Source organism: Zingiber officinale, chromosome 2B (genome assembly GCF_018446385.1).
Source record: "Zingiber officinale cultivar Zhangliang chromosome 2B, Zo_v1.1, whole genome shotgun sequence".
NCBI classification, from domain to species: Eukaryota; Viridiplantae; Streptophyta; class Magnoliopsida; order Zingiberales; family Zingiberaceae; genus Zingiber; species Zingiber officinale.
The window spans coordinates 88202178-88222993 of record NC_055989.1 but is presented as its reverse complement, the minus strand read 5'-3'; the positions used below and the strand labels follow the sequence as shown (position 1 = coordinate 88222993).

The following is a 20816-nucleotide window of genomic DNA, read 5'->3' as shown; positions in this document are numbered from 1 at the left end:
GATTTGTCTCGATCCCTCAACTCCCGAATACCCGTGTAGCGAGGGGAGAAGATGATAATATGAGGCCTGACCGCCAAAGAGAATGAAACCCATGGCAATATAGGGGAGCAAAGTTCATAAAAGTAAAGGCAAGCATAGCACCGTGGGTGAAGGAAGCCGAGCCTGATCAGGAAGCCATGTCAACCGGCTAAGGGTTTGTCTCGGTCCCTTAACTCCCGAATACCCGTGGAGTCAGGGAATAAACATAACGGAAAAACTAACCTGCCAGCCAGCTAAAACTCCACTCGATCCCTCAACTCCCGAATACCGGTGGAGTGAGGATAGAAAATAATATATGCATCGAGATCCTCCGGGATTAGGATAATAGCAGAGAACCTCCCGACGTCATCCATCTTCACGTTCCAGAACAGGCTGTTGTGTTCCCACAGACGGCGCTAAATTTGATCCCGTCCGGAAGCTGAGTCAGACGGACCGCCGGGTGAGGTGGATGAGAATGTTGACTGGAGTCGCGACGTCCCGGAGGGGGGTGTGCTGAGATGGCTCCCGTGTTGACCAAGTCTTCAAAAGTCCTCTGGCCAACGCTATCTGCAGTCGGTGACCGGGTTGGCCCGGCCCCCGGTACCTCGATGCTCGAGACAGATCCAACGAATATATGAGTACCCGGCTAATAATATAATAATGAAATAAATAAACGGGTGAGTACGGAAAATGTACCCTGGCCCAGGAGGGCACCCTCGGATGGGACGCGGCTCGAGTTGTCGCGACCCGGAAGAGCAGATGACTCCAATCAGGCTGGAGAGCTGGATCTGACGACGAAGAGCTGAACACGGCACGAGCCCGAAAGACGACCTGCAGATCGGGATTAGACACTGGCACGCAGGCCGGTACACAGACCAGGGCACTGGGTCGGTACGCAGGCCGGGACACAAGACTAGCACACAGATGAGTACACTGGGTCGGCACGCAGGCCGGGACACGAGGTCAGCACACATACCAGGACACTGGGTCGGCACGCAGGCCGAGACACAAGACCAGCACACAGACGAGTACACTGGGTCGGCACGCAGGCCGAGACACGAGGTCAACACACAGACCAGGACACTGGGTCGGCACGCAGGCCGGGACACAAGACCAGCACACAGACGAGTACACTGGGTCGACACGCAGGCCGAGACACGAGGTCAGCACACAGACCAGGACACTAGGTCGGCACGCAGGCCGAAATAATACACTATCATCGTACAAGTCGAGACATGACACACCAATCAGATCCGTGCAAAGGTCGGGACACAATACACACAAATTGGCGTGAAGGCCAAGGCACAACCAAGAGGGAACACCACCAGATCAGCCACCACCCGGCCTACACCCCTCGTAGATGACCCTATGTTTAGGAACAGCAGCCGGAGAGGAGGTTCCAGCTGACCACGTAAAAAGAGGTGGTGCCTCCTGGGCTGGCTTCGGCGAGAGTAGAGGAGGAGTGAAGGGGCGGTGGCGAGCACTGGTGACGGCGTCGTGAAGATAAGGAGAAAGGAGGATGCGATGTTGTGGCCGGTGGCGTGAGCGGAGGTGGCGGTCAGAAGTGGTTGCTGCCAGCGAGAGAGGAAGGAGAGAGGAGCAATGGCCGGTCAGGCGGCGGCGTAGCGAGGAGGAGAAAGGCGTTAGACGGTCTCAGCGGTGGCGGCGTCACGCGGGAGAAGGAGAGGAAGAGTCGTGGCCGGTGACGTCGCGATGAGGAAGAAGAAGAGTCCGTGCTGTGGCCGGCATCGTGAGGAGGAGATAGAGGGGAGTATGGGTTGTGGTCGGCAGCGGCTCCGGCTTCGGCGAGGTTCGTGAGAGGGAGGAAGGCAGAGGCGGTTCTGTCGTGGCGGCCCAATTCCAAGCAAGAGGGAGATAAGAGAAGAGGAGGGGATGGAGGAAGGAGGGGAAGAGAAGAGAGTGGCCGGCGACCATCCTCGGCGCTGGTCCAGGAACCTCGGAGGAAGAAGGAGGCTCCTCCCCTTTTCCTCATTGGCGGTGGCGGCGTCCCACAAGCCCGAAGCCCCCCCCCTTCTCCCTCAAGTGCTTCAGTGTTTTTAATTAAAACCCTACACAGGGTAATGACGCATTTGCCCCTCCTCTCCTCTCTAATTTCATCTCTACCCTTAGCCTATATCCGTATCAGAGATGTTGTCTGTTTATCGGACAGGAACTCCTCTGGGACATGACAAATTTGTCCAATGATGATGTATGCAGTTGGTGATTATGTTATGCTGACATGCCTGATCCAAATATTCAACCCCACTAAGCTCACTGCGATTAAGGTAACTATTTCTTAATAGTCTTTTTAAATCTCCACAAATATTATTATCTTGTTAGTTATATCATACTATTTTATTAGAAAAATGCTCATACTAAATAATAATGTTCATAAGACCTCACAATATTGCCCTATTATTATTTCTTTTTTTCTTAACGAGTTGTTTTTATTCTCATAGTGCAATAATAAAAAGTAATGCTTCATTGTTGAAGAATACCAATTCAGCCAGCAGTTGGCAATTTTAACTGGTAAGCATCCTTAAAATAACATGCAATAATTAATGAGACTAAACTAATAATTAGTTGATTATTGATTAGAGTTTTTTTGGCTGGACAAAACTCTGTTGTCCAGCCATGAATTAACTGGAGTAGAGCACCAGTTGTTAATTGTTTCAAATAAGTACCTAAACCTGAAGCATTCATTAACTAACAAGTAGAGCATCCCTCACCAGTTTAGTGCATGGTTTTACAATAATATCCCACTTGCTTCCACCTAACCATTCACTAACTAAAAAACAGCAACTTGTCATCTCCCCTGACCCAAAACCTTTTGTTAATTATTCATAATTTAATCAAATTATAATTCTCGCAGACTTGCATTAGAAAAACATGCACTATCAACAATGATGAACCTTCTACTGTTAAATTAGTTGCAATATTTCTTTCTTGTTTTAGTTTTTAAGATGTAGTCTCCAGTAGAGCTGTTCAATTTTAACTCTTCAGATCATCAAAAGTTAGAAGGGAAACATGTTTACACATCCACTGTTGCTTTATAGACTGCTGTTCCAAAAGCATCATAGTTTTATCCAATTTAGAACACCCTATCCAGGAGGACAAGATCAAATGGAGAAACAAATTTTGATCGTTTCTTGCAATAATAATAAGACACTGATATTGCATTTACTGAAAATGTCACAAGGGATTGCAATTCTTGATGAACAACTTTTAGAGCCATGAGGTTCCCCAGAAACAGACTCAAGGAAAGAATAATATGTGATACTGAAACTTATTGAAAACAACAGCAAACGAATTTGATCCCTAGATATAGTCATAAATTCACAACCTCCCAGCTCTGCCTTGGAACAACCTCTTGATGCAAGGGAGTGTATAGCTGCAACTCGAAACAATGGACAAGTTCAAGTTTCTCAATCAAAATTTTAGCAAATAAATGAACTTTTTCTTAGTAAGAGAAAGCATCTAAGCTTGTCATTATAGAGTTTCAATGAATAGTTTAAATTTCAACTAAGCATGTATCCAATAGATAATGGTTTTTGTTCGATGCCAGATGGAAAATGTGACGATAGTCACATCCACAAAATAAGGTTGAGATTATAGAGACAACTAACCTCCATTTTCGCAAGCAATTCAGTTGCATTCGGAGAAGAAATAACGATGTGCCTAGAAGCCGGCTTAATAAAACCTTCTCTCACTCCATTGTCAAATAGTTCAAGCAAGGAATTGTAGTAGCCATCAACATTTAACAAACCAACCTGTGTCAAAAAAGGAAGAAATGTTTACATGAAGAAAATTTTTCCAGAATTTTGTGAAAAAGATGCAAACTCACTGGTTTATTATGAATTCCAAGTTGTGACCATGTTATCATCTCCATCACCTCTTCCATTGTTCCATATCCTCCTACAATAACATTGTGAATTATTTTCGGGAACTAGGAAGATCATAGAAAAGCAAACATGACAAGAGAAATTATTTAACACTTACCAGGAAGTGCAATGAATGCATCAGCTTGTCCAGCCATCACAGCTTTTCTCTCATGCATATTAGAAACCACCTTTACCTCACCTACTGTTTCCCCTGAAATCTGAAACAAAAACAGGATAGAAAATACCACAAATTATCATTCCTTTGATAATATGAAACCTGTAAATTAACTTAGCATAATTTTCCACACAATGAAATCCTACTCAAGTTTTTTTTTATTTGTTCCTACCATTATATATATATATACATATAGATAGATGCAAAAGTACATCTAAAGAGGCTTATATACTCATGAACTGATCACAAAATTCATTTTCTGTTGAAAGGCCTTCTGGAAAAACTTACTCTAAAATACAAAAGAAACAACAAAGTTCAACAAGTTAAGTCATTTGAAAGCATATATTCATGAAGGCATAGCACATTAAACATAGTCTATGGACAAAAGATGGGAGAAAGAAGGCTAAAAACCATACCTCAATTGGAACAAGAGCTTTAGGAATGACCCTGCGCACACCAAATTAGAATATTCTTCTACCATGAACAACAGCGCAAGAGAAGAAAAGAAGACGAAAAACAAAAACAAAAAAAAAGTAAGGAGTACCCAAGAACATGGCATCCACCATCAAAAACTGTCTGGGAAATCAGCCCCATTAATCCCACGCTTCCACCTCCATAAACTAAATCGATTCTCTTCTTTACCTACAACACAGGAAATAATCATCATATTTGTTTCATGATGTCTTGATTGAAGGTGAAGTTGTAGAAGTTAATTCGTCTTCGAAGGAGGGACTACCAGTTGACGGCCCAGCTCCACAGCCGCATCGCTGAAGACGGTTCGGTTGCCGGAGTTGCTTCCGCAGAAGACGCAAATCCGCTTGAACTCGCTTCCAGTCTCGTCGCCCATCTCTCTCATCTACAATCCTCAGAGAAGCAAATCCAAACGATCCTCCTCCTTTTGTAGTCCAGAGCTACGAGAAAACCCAACAACTCTCTCTCGTCTGCCATTGACCCGCTCCTTGTTACTCCAGAGCAGGAAACACCGCCGAAAAGTTTTTTTAAAAAAAAAACCCCTAAAAAGCTTCCTAGCTGGATCGTCACCCGCCACCTGTTGGATACAAGTAAAAAGGAAAACAACTGCTGACACATATAGTATTCTCAAGAACCCTAACGCCGATTATCTTAACACAGATGAGGCTCACCTTTTCCCCAAAAACAAATCGCCGAGCGTAGGGAGGTCAACTGGGGCGAGAAGATCATCACAATAATGACATCCAGACTTGTGTACCTAATCCAACAGCGCCATAAACAAACAAAGACATGATTTTTCAGGAGTAAAAAAATCGATCGGAGACAATTGAATACTCAACGACAGTGACGACGGAGGATTTCACGTGGTAAAAAAGTCGATTCACTACTAGCGCCTCTGTGAATCCGTCCGGCCAACGGGAGGTAAATTACGGATAGAAACTGGTCTCAACCACCGTCCCGAGGAAATTTCAGCAGAGGAGAGAGAGAGAGAGAGAGAGAGAGAGAGAGGAGGCATTTTGGTGGAGATGATTAGAAGGCGTGTTAATTAAAAAGGAGCAGATGAAGCACGCTTAATTATTGTTGCTGGATGCCATCAACTTGCAAGCTCATCGTCATAACATGGCCACAAGCTCCGGGTTATAAATGAATCAATAGTCCATGAGCAAGTATTCGACTTTATAAAAATTTACATATTTAATACACATAAAATTAAATAAATTTGTTAGATTAAATAAATAAGTTTAAATATACGTGTCTTCCGTTCGTTTATATTCATAAATAATGATTGTAATGGACTACTATTTATAAATAATATTTATGTATTAATAAAATTTATAAATTATATTTATTAATAAATTTTTTATCCACATAAATAAATAAAAATAAATAAACGAACAAGTAAATTAATTAAACTGTAAAATTTTTAAATAAATTAGAATTAAGAGTTTGATAATATTTAAACAAATTAAATTAAACTCGTAAAAATAAATCAAATTTTAATTATCTTATTAAATAATTTTTAACATCGCAAAGCCACCTCCTCATAAGTTCATTACTTTTCTTTTTCTGTTTTTCATGATTAATTTTTCCCTCTGATTACCCATTCAAAATATACATTATAAATTTAATTTAATATCTCTGTAACCACATTCGTGCATACAACTATAACTAATATTGTCCTCGGAAGATGTCTAGTTAATATTGTCCTCGGAAGATATCTAGTTAGATAAAGAATGATAGACTTATTATTATAGGATAATAGATCAATGTTAGATAGACTACTAGTAGAAAAATCATTTTTTACTTCAGCACAGATTACTTCGGCACTTAGTAATTTTGAAGTAGTATATAATAACAACTTTGATAATAACACTACAGAAGTAAAAAAAAACATGTTTTACTTCGTATTTTAAAAAATACGAGCTTCACTCTTTTTTTTTTTATAGTATATTACTTTGACATAATATATTTGATAAGTAAAAAGATAATTTTAAATTTATAATTTCGAGATGCTGAAGTAAAAAAGATGAACCAGATAATTTCACCTCAGAGCCAAATAAAATACTTAGCGCCCAAAATACTTAGCGCTTCTTTTCTCTTACCCTAGCGGCCCGGTTCTTTTTGCCCCTTCCTCTTCCCCCAGACATTGATCTCTTGTTCCCTTCTCTTTTGAATCCCTCTGCATTTCCTCCACGATTTCTTTATCTCTTTTATAGTCTTTTCTTTGTTTTATTCTGGTGCTTTTCTTGTATGCTCGTTGATGGGGCTTCTTCTTCTTTACCTCTATCTATGTGCAGTTCTCTTACTTCCCTCGGCATCACATCTGACCCTCTAATAATCGAGCAACCGACGCTTCGCTAGCGGCTTTCGCTCCCCTCTCGAAGCTTTTCCGCAAGCGTCGCTGCCTTTGCTGTGCCGTCCTCAAAGAAGACGCCCCTCCAGAGGAAATGCCGAGTAAAGTCCAAGTGAGGGAGTCGACATAGCTATTGAAGAAAGGCTTGGTGTGTTCTCTGCTTCTCCTTCATCTTCCGGATAGGTAAAGCCCTCTTTGCTGCAACAGGGTAGGGTCCATTTGAGAACATAACAGTGGTGCATTAGGGGACTTGTCACACAACAGCCATTTTCAATAGCGTGTGTCGTGTCGATGTAGCTCTCCCCTTTCTCAAACAAGATAATGCATATTTGTTTGTTTTTAGTAGATTTCTTGCAGGGCATCTGTGATTCTTTGAATCGAAGATCGAACTATTTCATATCCAAAACAATTCGCTTCTTTTATGAAGTTGCTCTTTATGTTGAATCTAATTTATGCTAGCTGATTCTGTGACCCCTAGCAGTAGACAAACTATGTGACCACAACATGGTAGGAGGCTAGATCTTTAGGCTCATGATTTTTAAAAGTACAAATGTTTGCTTGGACAAACCTCACTAAAACCTAAACATGTGGGGTGTGCTATGAGTATTTTTGGTATCACCAAATTAAACACTTGTGTTCATGTTTGCTCTTCCTTTGCTACCTATCTCAATAGAATGTGATCACAATGCACCATGTGGAATTGGATAAACAAAGGAGTTATATCTTATCTTTTGCTTTAACAAATATAGTTTGCCTTGCTTGTGTGACTGATGCTGTGACAGTCGCGGTATATGGTTTTTCACTACATGACAAATTTCATCTAGAGCACACATTTAATCTCCTTTCTTCATCTCTTCATGTGTAAAGCTATATAATATATTTTTATGAATCTTGATAGGTGATCCGGTGATAAGAACAGGGGACCCCCATTCCGGGGAGTCAACGTAGAAGTCAAAAGGTTAGATGGCCGACCGGACAAGGGTGGACCGATCGACCGACCGGGGTCTAAACGGAAGCAAGGGCACCCGGTGGGGAGTCAGGGTTCCGACGCTCATGTTGAACAGGATCGTATGGCCGAGCGGATAGCCCGCTCGGTCGAAGGCATAAAGTAGCAACACTGCGAACAGTCCACAGAGCACACGGCCAGGAATCTCCCGAGCGGATCAGCACATACAACCGACCGGACGCTAGGGAACTACCGACCGATCGGACGCTCGGCATGGAGCAAGGAAAGACAAAAGGACAAAAAAACATCTTCTGACAGCGGGGTGTGTTCGACGAGCAGGCCATACGCAAGATCTTATGACAGAAGGTTCCGCTGTCCCATCAGAGACGTGCTCGGACTGTAACAGTATGGTGTCAGGTAAGCTTTTCTGACAAGCCCATACTGGGGTATGGGCTGAGGACACGTATTCACCTCGGTATGTGTGCGTGAGCCCCTTCCCAGCTCTATATAAAGAGTCTCACACTTCGCCGGAGGTACGCATTTTCTGATATTCGGAGCCACTTCTTCGCTGTCCACTTGCCTGACTTGAGCGTCGGAGGGTCGTCGCCAGGAACCCTTTCCCGGCTCGACTTCTTTGCAGGTTCACCGGAGCTTCATACGGTCAGTCAGAGAGCCACGTCATCGGTTGGGAGAGCGCTACTTGCCCAGCGTCCATCGATTCAGCGTTCGGACAGGATCAATTTAGCGCCGTCTGTGGGAACGCACCTGCATCCAAGCGGAAGAGATGGATGAAGCTGGACGACAGAACACCGTAATGCTCTCCCATGAGGAGCTCGACGCTCTAATCGAGGCAAGAGCAGCTAAGCTTGTGGAGCAACAAAGACAGAAGGCGCACGCCGAGCGGATGGAGCAACAAGCGATGTCAGCGTCAGGTGGCCAAGCGGAAGCACCGCCTGCCACGGTTCCATTTTCATCGGGCCCCTTCAAAGTCATCGAAAAGCTCCGCTCGGGTGCCTATTATCTGGAAGATGAAGACGAACAGCAACTGGATCGACCATGGAGTGCGGACCACCTCCAGCCTTACCGAGCGGGGTGAAAGGTGCGTCAATGTACTGTATGTTGCATATTTTCCGTTCGGTTGTATACTTAAAATGCAGGAATAAAAGATCGGAAAATTAGCGCTAAGTATAGGACATCGCCAGCCAAATCGGAAGACCGTCGAGCTCCGACGTTAAAAATCGAGAATCATGCCGGCGACTATAAACCCTCCGAGCGGAAGACCATTGAGCTCTGACATTAAAAATCGAGAGTCGTGCCGGCGACTATAAACCCTTCGAGCGGAAGACCGTCGAGCTCCGACGTTAAAAATCGAGAGTCGTGTCGACGACTATAAACCCTCCGAGCGGAAGACCGTCGAGCTCCGACGTTAAAAATCGAGAGTCGTGCCGGCGACTATAAACCCTCCGGCCGGAAGACCGTCGAGCTCCGACGTTAAATATCGAGAGTTGCGCCGGCGACTATAAACCCTCCGGCCGGAAGACCGAAAAATCGAGAGTCGCGTCGGTGACTATAAACCCTCCGGTCGAGCTCCGACGTTAAAATCGAGAGTCACGCCGGCGACTATAAACCCTCCGACCGTCGAGCTCGACGTTAAAATCGAGAGTCGAGCCGACTATAAACCCTCCGGCGGAAGACCGTCGAGCCGTTAAAATCGAGAGTCGAGCCGACTATAAACCCTCCAAGCGAAAGACCGTCGAGCTCGACGTTAAATATCGAGTCGAGCCGACTATAAACCCTAGGGTCGAGCGGCGAGCTCGACGTTAAAAATCAGAGTCGAGCCGACTATAAACCCTCCGAGCGGAAGACCGCCGTCCGACGTTAAATATCGAGAGTCGAGCCGGCTATAACCCTCCGGCGGAAGACCGTCGAGCTCCGACGTTAAAAATCGAGAGTCGAGCCATGACTATAAACCCTCCGAGCGGAAGACCATCGAGCTCGGACGTTAAATCGAGCCGGCGATTATAAACCCTCCGAGCGGAAGACCGCCGAGCTCCGACGAGTCGAGCCGGCGACTATAAACCCTCCGGCGGAAGATCGCCGAGCTCCGACGTTAAAAATCGAGGAGACTATAAACCCCCGGCCGGAAGACCGTCGAGCTCCGACGTTAAAAATCGAGAGTCGAGCCGGCGACTATAAACCCTCCGAGCGGAAGACCGTCGAGCTCCAAAGTTAAAAATCGAGAGTCGAGCCGGTGACTATAAATCCTCCGAGCGGAAGACCGTCGAGCTCCGACGTTAAAAATTGAGAGACGAACCGGCGTCTATAAACCCTCCGGACGGATATCTTTTCGCATGGTACGACCCGGTTGTGATCGCCGACCAGTAATAGGTCCTGCTATTAAGATGCAAATGCGGCGAAGAGGGGAGAAAGCGAAGGTTTTATAGGGCGGAGCCCAAGCGGCCTCCCCCGTTGGATCCAGGTCGCGAGAATCGGAATACTCATCGCGCCGTTCATTTCGAACCGCCTCAATCTCATCACCCGCAGCGCCGTCGCCGTACGCTGACGACAGCAAGGCCACGTGGCATTCCGCCACGGGAGAGCATTTAATATGCGCCTTATCGAGGCGCAGAGCGCGTGCTTGGCCTTAATGAGGGAGATTGGTGCAGCTTCCGAGCAGATCCGGGGGATAGTGGCGTTGACTGAGGCCTTAGTTACCGCCATACCTGCCGAGCGGAGGATGGTTTCTTGGAAGAGCCGCTCGGCGAAACAATCGTCCAGTCAGTCAGACTAATCGCCTCCTTCGACTAGACTTGAAGGGGAGGCAAGTGATCCGGTGGTAAGAACAGGGGACCCCCATTCCGGGGAGTCAACGTGGAAGTCAAAAGGTTAGATGGCCGACCGGACAAGGGTGGATCGATCGGCCGACCGGGGTCTAAACGGAAGCAAGGGCACCCGGTGGGGAGTCAGGGTTCCGACACTCATGTTGAACAGGATCGTATGGCCGAGCGGATAGCCCGCTCGGCCGAAGGCATAAAGTAGCAACACTGCGAACAGTCCACAGAGCACACGGCCAGGAATCTCCCGAGCGGATCAGCACATACAACCGGCCGGACGCTAGGGAACTGCCGACCGGTCGGACGCTCGGCATGGAGCAAGGAAAGACAAAAGGACAAAAAAACATCTTCTGACAGCGGGTGTGTTCGACGAGCAGGCCATACGCAAGATCTTATGACAGAAGGTTCCGCTGTCCCATCAGAGACGTGCTCGGACTGTAGCAGTATGGTGTCAGGTAAGCTTTTCTGACAAGCCCATATTGGGATATGGGCTGAGGACACGTATTCGCCTCGGTATGTGTGCGTGAGCCCCCTTTCCAACTCTATATAAGGAGCTTCACACTTCGCCGGAGGTACGCATTCTCTGATATTGGGAGCCACTTCTTCGCTGTCCACTTGCCTGACTTGAGCGTCGGAGGGTCGTCGCCGGGAACCTCTTCCCGGCTCGACTTCTTTGCAGGTTCGCCGGAGCTTCATACGGTCAGTCAGAGAGCCACGTCATCGGTTGGGAGAGCGCTACTTGCCCAGCGTCCATCGATTCAGCATTCGGACAGGATCAATAGGTAATGATCCTGTCCGAACCAGGAATCAACGGACACTGGGCACGTGGCGCTCCTTGCTGGATCCTCGAGTGCTCCGGCGAACCTGCAGCAAAACCGAGCCGGGAGGGGTGTCCCGGCGACGGCCCTCCGACGCTCAAGTCAGGCGAGGAATAACAAAAAGGTGGCCTCAAGATGAAGACTTGCATACCTCCGGTGAAGAAATGGAGACCTCTCAAGAAGTCTGGGTGCGCCAATCAAAGCAACCACCGCTGACCATGCCTGTATGGGTCTATCAAGGACCATGCCGAGATATGGGTCTGCCGAAGACGCCCATGAGGCCATCCATCAGATCAACCTTTCCACGATGTGACGGTAAGATCCTCCATCGTGCACTCTTGTGTGGCGAATCATCGACATGCCGTTATTGACATCCTATATCCCGAGCCAAACGAATAGGCCGCCGGCTAACCTTCGCTCGCCCTTATCCCGGCCGACGGACCACCCGCCGGTCCCGGCAGACGCCCGCCGGCCATTCGGTTCTCCCGCCTTGGCGAAACCCCCCATGGGTTATCTTTGGTTCGCCGGACTACTACTGCCATTAACCGGTTAGTCACCCTCCATCCGTCCTCAAACCGAGACCCTTGAAGTGGATCCCCATTCTTACCGATCACTTGCCTTCCTTCAAGTCTAGTCAAGGAGGCGGTGAGTCCGACCGATCGACTATGTGTCCGAGCGCGGCCGCCACCTTCCGTAGCTTATAATATCCCGTTCGGCCCTTCTGCCAAATTCAGCCGCTCGGCTCTTCATTTTGGTTGTCTTGTCGTTCAACGTGGATGTTTGCTTGTCTAAATCTTCTCGAAAATCACGCAAATCCTCTCCATTAAGCCGAAGCATGCGCGGTATGGGCGCCTTAATTGCACCTGGTGATAGAGCGCCACGTGGCTCCTCTTGCGTGGCGGTGATGATCCGTACGATGGGGCGCCGATTGCTTTGAAATGGACGGTTAGATGATGACCTCGTCTCCCGTGACCTGCATCCGACGGCGGAGGCCGACCGACCTCAGCCGTATAAAGCCTCCGTCTCCTTCCTTCGCCGCATATTCGCTTGCGCGTTGTCCTTCTGCCGTGACCGACGATCCAGTTCCTTCTACCATCTCACCGGTGATCCTTTCCGTCCGTTTCCTTCTCAGTGAGTCTTCTCCCTTCGTTTACAAGGTCTTCCCGACTTGTTTTGCCTCTTTTGTTCCCATTCCTTCGATTTCTTGCTATCTTTTTGCTTCTTGGAGATGGCAAGCTCCTTCGAACCCGCTGTTGGTGTTTATGGCCCTTGGTACCTGACCATGGAGAGTCGATTTGATGAGGAGGGTGCTCGGCGCCTTGTTCGGACGTATGGGATTCCTGATAACCATGAAATAGTTATAGCCGACCCGACTGACCGGCCTCATGACCCCCCGATCGACACCATTTGTTTTTTTCTAGACCAATTCCAGGGCGGCCTTAGATTTCCTACCCATCCCTTTATTTTAGAGGTTTGTAATTATTTTCGCATCCCGCTCGGCCAACTTGTGCCGAATTCCTTTAGGCTGCTGAGCGAGGTGGTCGTCCTCTTTAAGCTGCACAGTATCCCACTCGACCCCAAGATATTCCACTATTTCTTCTATCCCAAACAATCCGAGTTGGACACTTTTATTTTCCAAAGCAGAATAGGCTTCAAATTTTTTGATAATATGCCGACCTCCAACAAACACTGGAAGGAGTTCTTCTTTTACATACGACTTCCCGAGCGGCCAGCGTTTAGAACCAAATGGCAGACCGCTGTGCCGACCCAGCCAGAGCTCGGCAAATTCAGAAGCAATCTGGCCTACCTTCAACGGTACAAAATCGACCAGTTGCTTCTCAAGGGAGTGTTGTATATTTTTGGATTATCTCCCGTTCGGGCCAACCTCCCCTACCGCATGGGTAAGGACTCTTTACTTCTTTCACCTTTTTTGTCTAACTGATTTTAATTTCTTCTGCTGCAGCTGAAGTCATGTGACGCTCCACGGCTACCGACCATCGGAAATTGAAGGTCGTGGAAATTGAGGCGGCCACCAAAAAAGAGCCCCATCCGCTTCAACGGAGGTTGAGGCGGATCTTGTTTCCTCGGCCCCCGCCGAGCTGGGAGTCCCTCAGGTCGGGGATCCACCACTGGAAGTTCGGCGAAAACGTCGAAGAGACTTCAGCCTTCCGCCGACCCAGGAGGGCGAGCCACAGGCACCGATCGGGGTCGCTTCGCCAGATCACACGCCGTCGCGGATCGGGACCCCAGTGACCTCACCTACCGCACAGCCCTCTGGCTCTCCTCCAAGGACTCGTCGTCGCTTACGACGGTTGGGCGAAACTTCCACCATAGGGGAGTCCTCGTGTCAGGCGACCGCGGCTGAAGAAGCGCCGGCCGGGCACCCGACCATCAAGACCACCCTCCGATTCCCATCGGAGGAATATCTATTGTCCGCCGATCGGCCATCGAGCCCCGTTCACGAAGTAACCATGACGGGTCCGCTTGCCAAGCTCTTCGAGGACGCCCAGATTCAGGTGGCCCTCATGACGCCCAAGCAGCTGGGCGATAACAACATGCAGCAGGCCACTCAGGTACGCTCATTTTTCTCCCCGTGCCATGCTACTGTTTGGTTCCTGATTTCATTATTTCCTTAAAAGCGTTGGGCTGAGCAAATCGCCACTAGCCATCGGCTAGCTGAGCTGGAGGAGCTCCTGGAAAAACTCCAAGTGTCGGGGGGTTCGTCGGCTGAGCGAGAGAAACAAGCCTTCGAGGCCGAACAAAAGAAGGCCGGCTCTGAATGGCTCGGCTGAGGGCCAAGTCAAGAAGCAGCGGATGCTAAGCGCTCTTGCCGGAAGAAGCGGCGGTAGCTGATTTGGACAAGATGAAAGTAGATGTCCGTGCGCTAGATCAGCGATCCAAGGATCTGGAGGCCCAGCTGAACGCCGAGCGGGAGGTCCGTTCGGCTGAACGCACAAAGGCTGAGGTGGACTTGAAGGCCCTCCAAGATTCCTTAACCGCCTCCCGGGCGGTGCTTAAAAAATATAAAGAGGGAGAGCCGAGTCGCTTGGCAGCAGCGCGCCAAGAATACCTCCGCTCGGAGAGGTTCGGCGTAAAATTCGGTGGCAACGTCTCTTCTACTTTCGCCGAAGCGGTCAAGGTCACCATGACGTACTTGAAGAAGGGTGGCCACCTTCCTGAGGGAATGCATATTCCCACCTTCGACCTGGCGGCCATGATTGATGATATCTCGGACGCCTTCTTTAATTTTGAAGACCCGGAGTGAGGCGAGTTCTTTCAAATGCTTTCTGTATTTCATCCGCTAGGCGGATGCAAAATTTTTTGTACGTGCCGTTCGGCCTCCTTATGTTCCTTTGCTTGTATTTATTTGCCCTTCATTGTCTCCTTTTAGTGTGTTGCTGCTTATTCGTAGAATCAGTTGGGCTCCCCATGTTTCCTACTAAACGACTGATCAGGTTAATCGGTAGACTCGTTTTCCTCGAAATCGTTTAACGCTCGGCTATACTGTTTGCATCCAGTGAATGCGAAGTATTGACGAGCTGATGGTCGTTTGGCCGTTCGGCCTTAATCAATTTAGTACTTGCGGCGAACGCTCGTGTTTTGGCGTCCTTAGTTCCGTCCAGTAAGTTCACAGTCGCGGATGTTTATAGCCGATCGGCGCGGCTCTCGATCTTTAAGGACGGGGCTCGTCGACGTTCAGCCCGGACATTTATATGACGTCGGCTCGTCTCTCGATCTTTAACGTCGGAGCTCGACGGCGCGGATATTTATAGCCGATCGGCGCGGCTCTCGATCTTTAACGACGGGGCTCGTCAGCGCGGATATTTATAGCCGATCGGCGCGGCTTTCGATCTTTAACGACGGGGCTCGTCGGCGCGGATGTTTATAGCCGATCGGCGCGGCTCTCGATCTTTAACGACGGGGCTCGTCGGCGCGGATGTTTATAGCCGATCGGCGCGGCTCTCGATCTTTAACGACGGGGCTCGTCGGCGCGGATGTTTATAGCCGATCGGCGCGGCTCTCGATCTTTAACGACGGGGCTCGTCGGCGCGGATGTTTATAGCCGATCGGCGCGGCTCTCGATCTTTAACGACGGTCGTCTGCGCGGATGTTTATAGCCGATCGCGGCTCTCGATCTTTAACGACGGGGCTCGATGGCCTTCCGCGACGCTCTTCCGATCTTTAACGTCGGAGCTCGACGGCGCGGATATTTATAGCTGATCGGCGCGGCTCTCGATCTTTAACGACGGGGCTCGTCGGCACGGATATTTATAGCCGATCGGCGCGGCTCTCGATCTTTAACGACGGGGCTCGTCGGACTTCCGCTCGGACGTTTACAAACGCCGGCTCGTCTCTCAATCTTTAACGTCGGAGCTCGACGGCGCGGATATTTATAGCCGATCGGCGCGGCTCTCGATCTTTAACGACGGGGCTCGTCGGCGCGGATATTTATAGCCGATCGGCGTGGCTCTCGATTTTTAACGACGGTGCTCGTCGGCCTTCCGCCCGGACCTTTATAGACGCCGGCTCGTCTCTCGATCTTTAACGTCGGAGCTCGACGGCGCGGATATTTATAGCCGATCGGCGCGGCTCTCGATCTTTAACGACGGTGCTCGTCGGCGCGGATATTTATAGCCGATCGGCGCGGCTCTCGATTTTTAACGACTGGGCTCGTCGACCTTCCGCCCGGACCTTTATAGACGCCGGCTCGTCTCTCGATCTTTAACGTCGGAGCTCGACGGTGCGGATATTTATAGCCGATCGGCGCGGTTCTCGATCTTTAACGACGGTGCTCGTCGGTGCGGATATTTATAGCCGATCGGTGCGGCTCTCGATTTTTAACGACGGGGCTCGTCGACCTTCCGCCCGGGCCTTTATAGACGACGGCTCGTCTCTCGATCTTTAACGTCGGAGCTTGACGGCGAGGATATTTATAGCCGATCGGCGCGGCTCTCGATCTTTAACGACGGTGCTCGTCGGCGCGGATATTTATATCCGATCGGCGCGGCTCTCGATTTTTAACGACGGGGCTCGTCGACCTTCCGCCCGGACCTTTATAGACGCCGGCTCGTCTCTCGATCTTTAACGTCGGAGCTCGACGGCGCGGATATTTATAGCCGATCGGCGCGGCTCTCGATCTTTAACGACGGGGCTCGTCGGTGCGGATATTTATAGCCGATCGGCGCGGCTCTCGATCTTTAACGACGGGGCTCGTCGGCGCGGATATTTATAGCCGATCGGCGCGGCTCTCGATTTTTAACGACGGTGCTCTTCGGCGCGGATATTTATAGTCGATCGGCGCGGCTCTCGATTTTTAACGACGGTGCTCGTCGGCGCGGATATTTATAGCCGATCGGCGCGGCTCTCGATCTTTAACGACGGTGCTCGTCGGCGTTCCGCCCGGACGTTTACAGACGTCGTCTCGTCTCTCGATCTTTAACGTCGGAGCTCGACGGCGCGGATATTTATAGCCGATCGGCGCGGCTCTACGGTTTAACGTCTGGGCTAGACGGCTCTGGCTAATTTTGATGCTTCCGTTCGGCGAATCTTTTTGCCCTCCTTTTTATCACTTTTGGTTCCTTTCACCCAGCTTGGATAACGTACTCTTGGCCGAATGGCTCAGGGTCTGCTTCGTCGAGCATTTTGGCTAGGATAATATACCTCCGTCCGAATGGTACGGGGCCTTCAATTTTAGAGCGCTTGGCCCGACCCCTTCGTTCTTTTGTTGGCGATGCTTTATTTGTTCTCTTGATTTTTCTTTTCTGCATTTCAAGTATTCAGTCGAAAAAAGTACACAAGATGATTTACATAGGCACACCTTTCACCCCGCCCGGTAAGGCTGGAGGTGGTTCGCGCTCCACGGCCTATCTAGCTGCCGACCTTCCTCATCCTCCAAATAATACGCTCCCGAGCGGAGCTTCTCGATGATTTTGAAGGGACCTGCCCACGGAGCTTCAAGCTTGCCGACTTCGCCGACCGGCTTGACTTTCTTCCAGACAAGATCGCCAACTTGGAATGACCTGGGAATGACGCGCCGGTTGTAGTTTTGCTTCATCCGCTGACGGTATGCCATCAGCCGAACGGACGCCTTTGCCCTCTCCTCTTCTACCAAATCCAGCTCCATGTTTCTCCGTTCGGCGTTGTCATCATCGTAGCTCTGGATCCGGGCGGACTCAACGCCGACTTCAACCGGAATGACTGCCTCGCCGCCATATACCAAATGGAACGGTGTGACTCCTGTCCCTTCTTTTGGCGTCGTTCGGATGGCCCACAAGACGCTCGGCACTTCATCCGGCCAACTTCCCGGTTGGCCACTTCAGCTTGACCGTTGCTCTGAGGATAGGCCACGGACGTGAAATGTTGCTCAATGCCGTAGCTTTTGCACCAATCCTCTAACATCTTCCCTGTGAACTGCCGCCCGTTGTCGGACACTAGTCGGCGAGGGATGCCGAACCGACAAATGATGTGTTGCCAGATGAATTTTTTAACCATTTGTTCAGTGATCTTTGCTAGCGGCTCGGCCTCCACCCACTTGGAGAAATAGTCTACCGCCACTAGTAAAATTTCCTCGCCACCGGAAATGGACCGACAATATCCATTCCCCATTGGTCGACCGGGCATGAAAGCCTTCATTTCTTCTGCCGGTCGGTGGAAGAAGTTGTGATACTTTGGCATGAAAGATTGTCCAAGCGGCATCTGCTTGTAAAGTTGGCCAAAAGTATCCGCCAGCCAACGAGCGTCCGCCCGGATGACCCCGCATGATCCTTGATGTACTTCCGGGAGGATGTAAGCTCACGCATTTCAACAGCGGACGTGAGAAAGCCTTCTTGTAGAGCTGATCACCGATGAGCGTGAACTGACCGACCCTTCTTCTGAGGAGCCGGGCTGCATATTCATCGGAGGGTGTGGTGCCCGAACGGAGAAATTCTATAATAGGTGTCCTCCAGTTGCTTGGAAACGTGAGGCCTCGCATCCGATCGACGTGCGCCACCAGCAGTACTTTTTCAATTGGTTGCTGAATGGCAACTGGTGTTATTGAACTCGCGAGTTTGGCTAACTCGTCTGCTGCCTGGTTCTCCGTTCGGGGGATCTTCTGTATAAGAACCTCTCGGAAAGTAGCTTTGAGTTTTTCAAAGGCCTCAACGTAGAGTTTAAGCCGAACACTGTTGATTTCAAAGGTGCCAGAAAGTTGTTGAGCGGCCAACTGTGAATCCGAATAGAGAGTCACCCGACCGGCACCCACATGCCGGGCCGCCTGCAATCCGGCTATGAGGGCCTCATACTCTGCTTCGTTGTTGGTAGCTTTGTAATCCAGCCGGACGGATAGGTGCATCTTCTCTTCTTGAGGTGAGAGCAGCAATATTCCAATCCCACTTCCGAGCCGAGTGGAGGACTCATCCACATATATTCTCCACATAGCTTCCGGTTCTGGCCTTTGCACTTCAGTCACAAAATCAGCCAAGGATTGGGCTTTGATCGCCGAGCGGGGTTGATATTGGATGTCAAATTCACTTAATTCTGTCGTCCACTTGATGAGCCGTCCGGCCGCTTCTGGATTCAACAGTACTATTCCTAGTGGACTGTTCGTCCGGACAATGATGGTGTGAGCCAAGAAATATGGGCGTAGAACCAAAGCAAAGGCCAACTTCTCAAGCCCGGTGTAACGAGATTCAGCATCTTTTAAAATGTGGCTTAGAAAATACACTGGCTGCTCTTCGCCGCTTGCCCTCACAAGTGCGTCGATGACAAATAAATATAAAGTGACTCACCCCGATCGGCTTGGCTAGCAGAGAAAAATATGTCTTCAATTCTCCGAACGCCTGGTCACATTCTTCATCCCACTGGAACTTAGTAGCCTTGCGCAAGATCTTGAAGAATGGAAGGCTCCGGTTGGCGGTTTTGGAGATGAATCTGGACAAAGCGGTTATTCGACCGGTCAACCCTTCTCTTGTATTTCTTGGGGGCGACATGTCTTGCAGAGCTTTCACCTTGCTGGGATTTGTGATTCCCCGCTCGGTTACTATGTACCCCAAGAAACGCCCTCTCTGAACAGACACTGGGATTTAGCTTGACTCCATATTTTGCGTTCGGAAGGTTTCTTCCATGTCCTTGAAAAGATCGCCCGCGGACGGTTTGATAAGAATGTCGTCCACATAGACTTCCATCGCCCGATCCGCTCCTTGAACACTTTGTTCATCAAGCGTTGATAAGTGGCCCGGCATTCTTCAATCCGAACGGCATCACATTATAGCAATATGTGTCGTTGGCCGTTACGATCTTCCCAGGCGGCGGCACTTGATGATATCCTTGATAGGCGTCAAGCATGCAAATTAATTCACAGCCGACCCTATCTATGGCGGAGGATAGAAGTCCTTGGGGCATGCTTTGTTTAAGTCCCGAAGGTCGATGCAGACTCTCCACTTGCCGCCCGGCTTGAGGTACTGCACCTCGCGTATGTGGCGGCCTCCAGAAGTTTCTACTTCCGCCGGATGATGGCATTCTGCTCGGCGTTTTGGCCGAGCGTCCGGTCGGACATGCAATTCATGCTGCGCTAGGCTCGGCGAAATTCGGGTAACTCATGTGTCGACCAAGACGTCATGATTTCGTTGGAGGCATTGGATCAGTTCCTCCTTCGCTCCTCCTCCATATCGAGGCGATAAAGTTGTAGCCTCCGATCGGGTCGGGTGAATCTGCTTCCTCTTTTTCTTCATAAATTAAAGAAGGCGGCTTTTCGGTGATGGCATTTACCTCGATTCGAGGTGCCTTCGAGCAGAGGATTCCGCTCGGACCATCTCGATATATCATCGCCGAGCTGTACTTCTCCCACTTTGTCATCGACGGGAACTTCATCTTCTGGTGGAAGATCCCAAAATGACGTTTAGGACGAGGAGAGTCGACCACCACGAAATTTATTGTCCTGGTCCTCCTGAACTTCGTTGCCGTAAACCCGTAGAGGGGGTCGTCATGGGCTGCAGAATTTGCAACTGATCGAACGCCTTCTCGAATATGATGTTGACCGAGCTCCTGTGTCAAATACGCGGTGAATAGTGTAATTTGCTATTACCGCTTTAATGAGCAGCGTGGGGGCACTTCAACTCCTTGTAAGTCCCCGGGCCCAAGTGATTTCGGTCCACTTGCCCGCTCTTGGCTACAACCGACTGGATCCGGAGCTGCCGGACGCCCGCCTTTCGGCTCGGTTGGAGTCTCCTCCGGTCGGCACGCCTGATCTCGCCGGGAAGTATTGCTCCTGTTTTCCTCTTCCCGGTGGACCGTTCTCTGGACGCCCGCGATTCTCTGCCTCGAGATCGGTGCCGACGGGT

The 20816-nt window shown here is 49.5% G+C and overlaps 1 protein-coding gene across 3 annotated transcripts; it reads right to left on the bottom strand.

The window, feature by feature from the left end:
• Positions 1-3173: 3173 nt before the first annotated feature.
• Positions 3174-5613, bottom strand: LOC122046239 (cytokinin riboside 5'-monophosphate phosphoribohydrolase LOG8-like). 3 transcript variants are annotated; one of them, XM_042606847.1, is made up of 9 exons: positions 5385-5613; positions 5217-5302; positions 4811-5122; positions 4619-4716; positions 4491-4521; positions 4018-4117; positions 3863-3933; positions 3645-3788; positions 3174-3409 (listed from the first exon to the last, which is right to left on the bottom strand). In XM_042606847.1, the coding sequence occupies exons 3-9, from the start codon at positions 4928-4930 to the stop codon at positions 3347-3349; spliced, it is 627 nt and encodes a 208-aa protein (XP_042462781.1). In that variant the 5' UTR covers positions 4931-5122; positions 5217-5302; positions 5385-5613; the 3' UTR covers positions 3174-3346. The 3 variants fall into 3 exon arrangements, with proteins under 3 accessions (XP_042462781.1, XP_042462782.1, XP_042462780.1); XM_042606848.1 differs by having other exon boundaries at positions 5409-5613; XM_042606846.1 differs by having other exon boundaries at positions 5217-5613.
• Between the last annotated feature and the right edge of the window lie 15203 nt (positions 5614-20816).

Bases quoted from the DNA above. Each gene is read 5' to 3' on its own strand.
- LOC122046239 (XM_042606846.1), bottom strand. From the start codon at position 4,930: ATGAGAGAGATGGGCGACGAGACTGGAAGCGAGTTCAAGCGGATTTGC. The intron at 4,717-4,810 runs GTAGTCCCTCCT...CCTGTGTTGTAG, and splicing joins TGGAGCTGGGCCGTCAACTG to GTAAAGAAGAGAATCGATTT. The intron at 4,118-4,490 runs GTATGGTTTTTA...TTTTTGTTTCAG, and splicing joins AAGCTCTTGTTCCAATTGAG to ATTTCAGGGGAAACAGTAGG.